A 9,176-nucleotide genomic window follows, 5' to 3' on the forward strand; every position below is an offset into this window, starting at 1 on the left:
GAGTCGTATTTCTTGAAAATGAACATAATGCAACAACTGAAAAGAGGAATTCAACAGCCTGTAAAGAAAGCAATATTCCACACAAGACTACATCAGCCCTCATGACATAGGTCTGCCATAACAAGAAGTAAATTACAAGCACCACAGAGCAAGCTAAAAAGACAAGCGAAATAATTGTTGAAAGTGAATGTTCTGTTAAGTTTCCTTTTGACCCAATAAATATCCGTAGAACTTCTATAGCAGCCAAAACAAAGATCAGGACAATGTCCAATGCGATGTTTGTTCCAGGATATGGAAGAATTTCAGCTTTGTAAACAAAGAGCAAGATCTCGAGTAACCAAAACAAAGCAAAGTAATATGCATTCAAAGTAAAAAATATTTCCAACGTAAGTGATGAAAGAACAGCTTTTCCTTGCATTTTCTTGCTAGATTTCAATGTAAAAATGCAACTTTACATTCAGGTTTAGGCATGTATGATACAACCTATAAAAAATTGCATAAATTAAGTAATGCATATGTATGTATAAATGAGTGATGTAAAGAAAAAGATGAATAACATTGATACTTTATGAAATGTTATTTTTTTGAGTATGAGAACCCTATTGGTATATCAAACATGGCAACTCTAAGTTACGACTTCATTTCATGAAAGCTTAGTGTTATTTTATATTCCATGATTTCAAATTTTTATAAAAGATTTTTAGGTCATAAAAACGGTTGAATTATAAAACCCATTGAAACTCTGCTTTTTTGTATTAACAAAGTCATTACTTCACCGGCGCCCGTTTACCGTAGTTGCTGAATCACTATATTGTAACCAACAGATTTTCTTTTTTGTCTAAATTTATTCTTGGACAAAGATGCTCTATTACTTTGCTGTTGTTTTCTCTTTGCCACTTCCACATTCTGTCACACTCTTTTTTTATGCTGGCAATTTTATTCATGGACGCTATATCGACAAAGCTGAATTTGCTAATGTAATAACTGCGTAACATATATTACGGATGAGCTTGCCTCGACCACGGCCAAAGGGAAAGTGTAAAAACACCAAACTTGCCACAACCAATCAACGTTGCTTAAGAATAACCAAAAATCAGAGTAAAATAAAAAACAGGATATATTTTGGCACTCGGAAGGTTAACTTTATATTTTTGTACACGAGCTTTCGCAAGCAAAAGCTTGCTTCTTCAGGTGTACTGCGAATTTGGTTAACACGGTTCAGACAACACCAAAAATCAGAGAAAGACATTTCGTCTGAAGTGTGTTTGTCATTAGAACTAGTGCATATAGTAAAAACCACTGGACTAGCGTAATTGCCGTTTACTTTATTTTCTTATTGGTACTTCAGTAACAGGCGTCCAGTAAAATAAGTGTCTACTTCACCGGCCACCGTTTACCGAAGTACCACTTGGGAAGACACCAGTTGCATAACCGTTACCAAAGTGTCTTTTTCCAATTCAGTAACCGGCAGCCGGTGAAATAGACGCCTTGTATTCAAACCCACCCCAGGCGGGTAAATGGGTACATACCTGGGGTCTAGTATACAAAAGCATCCTGTGGTTGTGCACTTGTGTATTAGACCCCATGTTCTACTGTAAGTCATTCTGTTTTTGCTCATTTTTCCTGCTCCTTAAGTGTTCGTGCTCAAAGCATGTTTTATTGTGCTATAACTACAACGGTCAGCATCCAAACTTTCGCTCCGTACAGATGGCGAAAAATAAACAATACAGTATAAAAAGTAGGTTACGGTACGTAGCCCATAGTTAAAGATAGGCGGTTAGGAGAATTGATATGCAAAATCTAGTTATTCAGGGCTTAATTACCGTTAGATTTAGATTAGAAGGTATATTTAGGTTAACCTTAGGTTACTAGGTTATCACATTTATGTTAGGTTAACAAGAAACTGTGAAAAATAGCTTTAAATTCAAGATTTTTTCTGGTGAAATGAGCCTATTGGAACTTTGGAAGTCAATCTGAAATCATGACGGCGGGCTAGTACTATTTTGCTATCAACGAACAATCCGTGTTGCCAAATAATAATATAAAAAAGCGATGCTGGCGCATAGATGTGACGCGTTTTAATATCTGTGTCTCAAAGCGATTTTAAAACGTGGAAAACTCTATGGTAAGAACTAGAAATAATTATACTTTTCAATAAAGATTTTGGTAATAGGCTAAAGTAATATTTGACAAACAATTAAACACAAAAAACAAATAAAGAATCTTTGGTTTTAAAAACATTAATTTTACAGAGAAAAGCATAAACTTTGGTAACCAAAACGCCTACATTTTACATCTTTATTTTAACGCCATAAATCAGGGGTGTCCAACCCGTGGCCCGCGGGCCAAATGTGGCCAAATGAAGGTTCTGAGTGGCCCGTGCGGTATTTGTCGAAATGACTTATAATATCAACTGAATCGCCTACGTAATTTATGGCGAACTTACAATCCGAAAAATTGGCATTTATTGTTTGTTTACTATTTTCTGACAGCCATATGGAAAACTCGCTTCGCATTGCTACATCGTCCTTCTCACCGAATATTGCCAAACTTGTTAACGAAAAACAGTGCCAAACTTCACATTGAAATGCCGACGTGTAGTAAAAACTTTGTTGAAATTACTAGGCTATATCTTGGTATGTTTATTGTTCTTATAATTGTAAAAGAAGATAATACGTATTTCTAAGATTAGAATTTTGGTGTGAGAGTTTTTACCATTTTATGCGGCCCGCCGGCACTTGCAGAAACTCCTACTCATCACTTAATTATTGTTTTAATTAAACAGGTTACATGACAAAATATTATTCCCTTTACGAGTGTGTTTTTCTCTTCACTTTCAGTGCGTATTGCGTAAACACACACACGTCAGTCGCGCATGTATTGCAACATGCTCTCAGCAACTGGCCGTACACTTCTCACGCATTGTTTGATTCAATTGTTTGATCATAAAATACAAACACGGTAGGATTTACAGCTGGAACTGCTGGACTTGCAAGCAAATAATGACTTGAAAGAGAAGTTTAAGTCAGATTCACTGCCTGACTTTTACAAGTCATTGTCTGACGATTTGTTTCCAAACTTAAAAAACTTTGCTGCTAAGTTTTTGACACTGTTTGGATCCACATACATATGCGAACAAGCATTTTCTTGTTTAAACATAAACAAGTCGAAGAACAGGTCTTTGCTGACAGACACCAACTTGCGTGATGTTATGAGGATATCTACCAGCAAACTTGCTCCCAATTTGCAGTAGATTGTGAAAAACTGTGAACAGTTGCACAAGTCTCATTAACTTTTGTGATGATGATTGCATAGCTTTAAACGTAACTGAGTGTGAAATACAAAAATTGTGTTTAATATGAATATGCGTTTATTTACACACCGGGTAAATTTTCCTACTTTGTAATGAGAGTGTGCGGTCCCCCGGCTGCAACATTTTTTCAAACGTGGCCCTCAGTACAAAAAGTTTGCCCACCCCTGCTCTACAGCCTTTGGCACAAATTAGCATCATTTCGGGAGCGATTTGAAAAAGATGCGTGATCGCCGTCTAAAAACATTCAATTTTATAGCCTTGTTATTTTATAAAGCGGTTTATATGTTTCCAATTCGAACTTGTGTTGAACTATAATATTGTGCAATAATAATAAAACAGAAAGTGAGTTATCAAAGACGATACGTTACCCGTGATATGGGCTGCATTTTGGAAATAATTGTAGCGTAGTCTGGAACCAGGAAAAACTTTACCATCGCCTAAATATCTCCCGTTGTAGCTGTTTCATCCACAATACGCTGAAAAGAAAAAATGAACTGGAGAATAAGATTAATTCATGTCTTCCGTCTCGTTGCAGCCATTTGTAATGCAACAATTTGAAGTGCTGTTGTAGAGGATGGTTCAAACGTGCTAGCTAGATCTTATTTCAGGAAATGTCAGGCGCTGCGTTAAATGTTTCAGGCATTTTTCTCGCAGGCTGCTCTAATCATACTAATTTATGTACGACGTTGTTATTTTACCTATAAAATAACTTTAAAAAAAATAAGAATGGCGAAAGAGAGCATGTGAAGGTTGTTGTATAATTATACAGTAGATGTTGATGGGCAAGTTGGCGTAGGCCTACAATATTTTGGCGTTTTGGTGGATAAAATAGAAAAGCTATTTGTAGGTTCTTAGCAAGAATTGCATGGCACAATCAAATAAATGTAGGCCAAGGCCTAATTTGAAATTCGACTATTGAAAGAATTGGAATGGTATCGGCTATAGGTTTCCAAGTTCACTGTGTAACCTTAGGCAAAAAAAATGAAATTTCAGATGTACAGGCTACGCAGTTTTAAGTTGAGGTTAAGAATGAATTCGAAAGCCTTTGTTCTTGTCGTTCTTTGTTTGAGGCGTCTCTTACTCACAGTAGGATTCGTTTATATGTGCCTCGCCCTTGATGACAATTTGCTTACATTGGCACATTTTTTGTTACAGACAAAATTCCCGCGGAGGCCTAGCTTTCATGTGGCCAAAATTCATCTGTTACCAGTATCCACTTATATACAGCCCTGTATGCTATCTTGAGCATAAACATTTTGTAAATTGTTAAAAGAATGACGATCAGTGTGTGCGGGAATAAATTAATAACAATACTACCCTGTTTTCTGTTGATCTGGAGCTGCTTTGCTTTTATCATTTGTTACGTCATCGCAGTTAAGAGAGATGATGTAGCACGCGTTTTCCCTTACATATCCGACATAGCTTTCTATAAACCAGAAAGTCAAATATTTTCGCAAATGATGAACATTTCAGTTATGGCAGGTGAGCATATTGTTTGTCAGTTTAACTGGGAATTTCCAATAAATAGCTTATAATGCAAGTACAACGCAAAACTAAGTTTGTCTTAAAACAAAGTAGGTAATATAGTTATGTATAACCATGCTTTTATTTCATCTCGCACCATAACTATACTAGTCTTATAAGAGTATACTCTTTGATTATACAAGCTAAGAATCTTACATATTCTTTTTCTCCTATAGCTTTTGTATGCATTTATATCCGCTACAAGCAAATCCAAAATCTTTTATGCGATGCATGTGCGATATCTATTAACCGTTTGAGTTGTGCCTTCGGTATCATCAGCAGCTTGGGGATATCCATGGTTGCAAATTTTCAGGTTTGCATGGCAAGGAAGAACATCACATAACCTCAGTTACACGTATAGGCCTGTAAATGACGCAGTTTCACCGCCGATATGCTTGTGTATTGCTGGTTACAAAATCTTTTTAAAGTAAAATAATGGGAATACGTTTATCGTTGTAAACATGCCGGAAGTAATCTACAAAATTGTTGATTTTAGGAGAAAACAACTTTAAAGCTTATTCATGAGATTGGTGCTGGATTACTCATGATATCTGGAATTTTGTACCAAATGACGCAGAGTTATTTAACTTATAAAACTTCCAAGGATAAGATCTGCTTCTGCTGTAGGCTGCTAATTCTCGTCATCAGTTTGACAGCGTCGATTGCAAGTAAGACGTGTTTATACACAAAAGCGTGAACAGTTTGCCTATATATCGGTTATATGGAGAGTTTTTGTAACCTGAAAGTTTTATCAGGCCCAAAATTTAGATTTCTTACTGTGTTAAAGCTCAGGTGACAAAATTTATTGTGGAGTCTGACATGCTTTGCAACAATCACTGGTTTCACTGGACACCTGGAGAATCGGTTGGTTTATTGCACTTAAATATACGTGTACACCATATAGCTAAAGCACGCTTCTATACACTTTAATGGATGTGTTTATTATTTTATTTATTTCGACAGACTGAAGATGCCCAATTACGAGCGAAATATATTGCTGTTTTTAAAACCTTTGCCGTTGATTTCAATTTTACATTTTATTCAGTGATATGTATGGTATTATTCTGACTTCTATTGCCAGTCAGAAATTATTGACATGTTTTTGATTTCTAGAACTATAAGATGCACATCGTCAGCGCTGCGACAGAGTGGATTGTGGCATTTGCTTTTCTGATCTTTTTTGCTACGTTTACATTGGATTTTAGTCAATGTTCTTTGCACGTGCAAGCTATAGTCCATCCACAAACTGATAAACGAACACTCCGAACGCTCACAGTTGAACAGGAGAATCCAGATATTATTCCATTGTTACCATTAAACTAAACAACAGTAACGTAGCCAGCAGGATAACTACAATAAGGCCAATTTTCTTAGTCCGCCATACGTCCGTTGTCAAATCTATACGTATACTGTACAAACTCTGAAACCTGTATACGCGGTTGGGTTGTATTTAAATATCCAAATCTAGATTCTCGTTAATGCGATTTCGAATACATCAGTATCCCCGAATACTTCGCTAAACCGACGTTTTTTGACGAAGTAAAGTGGTCCGGATTAACGTGGATTAATTTACTGGAATTTTTGGTGCCATGTCCTTGTTATAACAAAATCTAACAAGAAACAAACAGTCAACGAGTAAAAAGCGGCAAAGCCCAAAAGCTTAAAACGTGCAAGGAATAATTTAATTCAGTGGTGCACTGCTATAACGATGGAAGATTAGCACTGTTAATATCGATACTCTCGTGATATTATGGATTGATCTAAGATATAAGTCGATGAGACGTTCGGAAGAATCTCTTGTATTTGTAAATACTCTTCAAACTGTATTCATTCGTATACGAATGCCCGAAGCCTGGTTGTCACTTGCACCTTTTTTGTGGCAGAACTTACCAATTAAAATGTTCGAATCTACCCTGGCTCTGGTATTTTCTGCGTCGAATTTGAATTTCTTTTCACAATAAAGAAAAAACATTGAGAAAGATTTTCTACTTTTTATATAGCTTTGAATCCTACCTATTCACTTGTTTAATTCGTCATGGACTTGCAGAGGTTACTGCTTATCTTAACCTTTAGGTCTTAGTTTACCTGCCGAATTAATGATCTGACTCCGTGGTTGCGTGCGGTTAGAAATCTCTAACCTTAACGTGTTACTACTGTTACTAGCCGAAAGCTATTACGATTAACAGATACAGTTTATCAGAAACAATCCTTTATTGTAGGAACTGTACAGGTTCCGATTATTATGACACAAGCACAAACTTAGCATTCACCAATTAAAACAAGTCTAACAAATTACATTTTAACACGACTGACGTAATACGTTCGTACGATTCGGTATCTCTGACTGCGCCTACACGCACAGAAGTTTAAGCTTATAACAGCGTAGAGCGCTTGTGAACGGAAACATTCAACACAAAAATACACGCACATTTCAGAATGTGTGAACGATAAAAGCAAAGCGTTGGCAAATGGGAATTATTCACAGTTAAAACTCTGATGTTATGAAATCACCTGGTAACGTACTAAACGGCGCTTTCACATAAAGTTATTTAGTGCAAGTTTCCAAATATTGCATAACGATTGCAGTTTGTAAGGTTGCGACTGCAGCCGAATTGCATCTGCATTGCAAATATTAAATGCTAGCTGTAGGTTTATCAATGAACAATGTTTAAATGGCGCATATGTTTCCACAATTGGTATAATGGTATTGGATGTGGCTCCCAAGCCACTACAGACTCATGGTATGTGGTCAGAGTTTTCACGGTGCATGTAAATATAGTAAGTAAGTACGGATTCACTACTAGTCAGAAGCGTATCTCGGGTTTTTAGAGCCTGGGTGCAGAAGTAGTTTTTGCGGACACACTTTAAAATAAATGAAAAGTGCGAACACTAAAGATGCGAGCTATAGTCGAATTTTCCGCTCGAAGTATGTTTTCTAACTTTCTAGCGTAAAAGCACCAAGGTAGGTTACCCCTAGCTACGCCACTATATTAGTCTTACGTTAAACTTTGCTCTAGATGCAAGGAAAAATTTAAACCACAAGAACTCAAATGTTACCATAAAAGACGAGCCATGGCAAGTAACATTGAAAGTACACGATCCTGCTCTGCCAACGCCAGTAACAGGAAGTATACAAGGGGATCACGATAAGTGACCGTGAACAAACTCACCGGCGACAACTGGTAGTGGACAACTGACCGGCAACAAATTGGCCGGCGATCAAATTAACCGTGACGTAAATTGGCCGGCGATGAAATTAACCGTCGATAAATTGGCCGGCGATCAAATTAACCGGCGACAAATTGGCCGTCAAAAGGTCAAAATTCTAATTCACTATCTAGTCACTATCCAATTTAGTATGTGTATTGCAGTCAAGGTTGCCACTCGTAGAGTTTTTTGGCCCCTTGTAGGGTGTAGGGTGACCCTACGGGTTTTTCACCTTTATTCATAGATTTCCTATTGTTACATGCATTTTCCCGGTCTAGACGAGTTGTTTGATGAGATTATGAAACAATGCGTTGTAGCCTATCTCATGTTGTAACAATGGACTCATTGCAATAACAATGGACACTTTAGTTAAGGAAATTGTCAGATTGAAGCTGTACGTCAGGACTCCCACGGTCAATTTTCATTCCGGTAAGTCTGTTCCCGGTTAGTTTGTTCGCGGTCAATTTACATCACAGTCAGTTTGTTCGCGGTCAATTTACGTCACGTTCAGTTGTCCCCGGTGAGTTTGTTCGCGGTCATTTGTGGAACCGTATACAAGTACTTTAGCTAAAAGTATACAAACTTACCGTTATCAAAAATTTTTAGTCCGTCCCAGTGCTTTTTAAGTGATTATTTCAAGATTTTGAGAAGTATGTTTTTTAAAAGTTTAATTACACCTTTATTACAGCATTCAGTTCTTTTTTAAATGTACAAAAGTGGCAAGGTCACATATGTTTCGAACTTTTGACCTGAATTAGCCTGTAGCGGAGATGTAAGTTGCACTTGTAGTAGGATTCCCTATACAAAAAGTACCGTGCTACTTTTTTTGTAACAGTACCAACCTCAGGTGAGCATGTTATTTCTTCCCTTCGCTTATTTGCAAGCAAACCTTGCATACTCTTTCAGAAAAACGGAAAATATCTTTTAACGTAAAAATGTCGGGTTAAAAAAATTATTTTTAAGTATGCCTGCCACATGGTTGACTCGTTCACGAATTGAATATGTGACGGTAAATCTTTTCAAGCAAGATTGTGCAAGGCCCACCACCACTGTGATGTAGAATCTCCTGACTACCGACCTTCAGTTAAAAAGTTAATGGCATGCCAAACAGATCTTTTAGTTTTAAGCAGGA

At 37.0% G+C, this 9,176-nt stretch overlaps 1 protein-coding gene across 3 annotated transcripts; it reads left to right on the forward strand.

The window, feature by feature from the left end:
* Nucleotides 1-4,380: 4,380 nt before the first annotated feature.
* Nucleotides 4,381-6,748, forward strand: LOC143468873 (DNA damage-regulated autophagy modulator protein 1-like). Of its 3 annotated transcripts, XM_076966336.1 has the most exons (6): nucleotides 4,381-4,522; nucleotides 4,736-4,795; nucleotides 5,014-5,150; nucleotides 5,334-5,505; nucleotides 5,625-5,701; nucleotides 5,951-6,748. In XM_076966336.1, exons 2-6 carry the CDS (start codon nucleotides 4,771-4,773, stop codon nucleotides 6,158-6,160), a joined length of 621 nt encoding a protein of 206 aa, XP_076822451.1. In that variant the 5' UTR covers nucleotides 4,381-4,522; nucleotides 4,736-4,770; the 3' UTR covers nucleotides 6,161-6,748. The 3 variants fall into 3 exon arrangements, with proteins under 3 accessions (XP_076822451.1, XP_076822452.1, XP_076822450.1); XM_076966337.1 differs by having other exon boundaries at nucleotides 4,417-4,795; nucleotides 5,630-5,701; nucleotides 5,951-6,092; XM_076966335.1 differs by having other exon boundaries at nucleotides 4,419-4,795.
* Nucleotides 6,749-9,176: the final 2,428 nt, after the last annotated feature.

This window comes from Clavelina lepadiformis, chromosome 8, assembly GCF_947623445.1.
Source record: "Clavelina lepadiformis chromosome 8, kaClaLepa1.1, whole genome shotgun sequence".
NCBI classification, from domain to species: Eukaryota; Metazoa; Chordata; class Ascidiacea; order Aplousobranchia; family Clavelinidae; genus Clavelina; species Clavelina lepadiformis.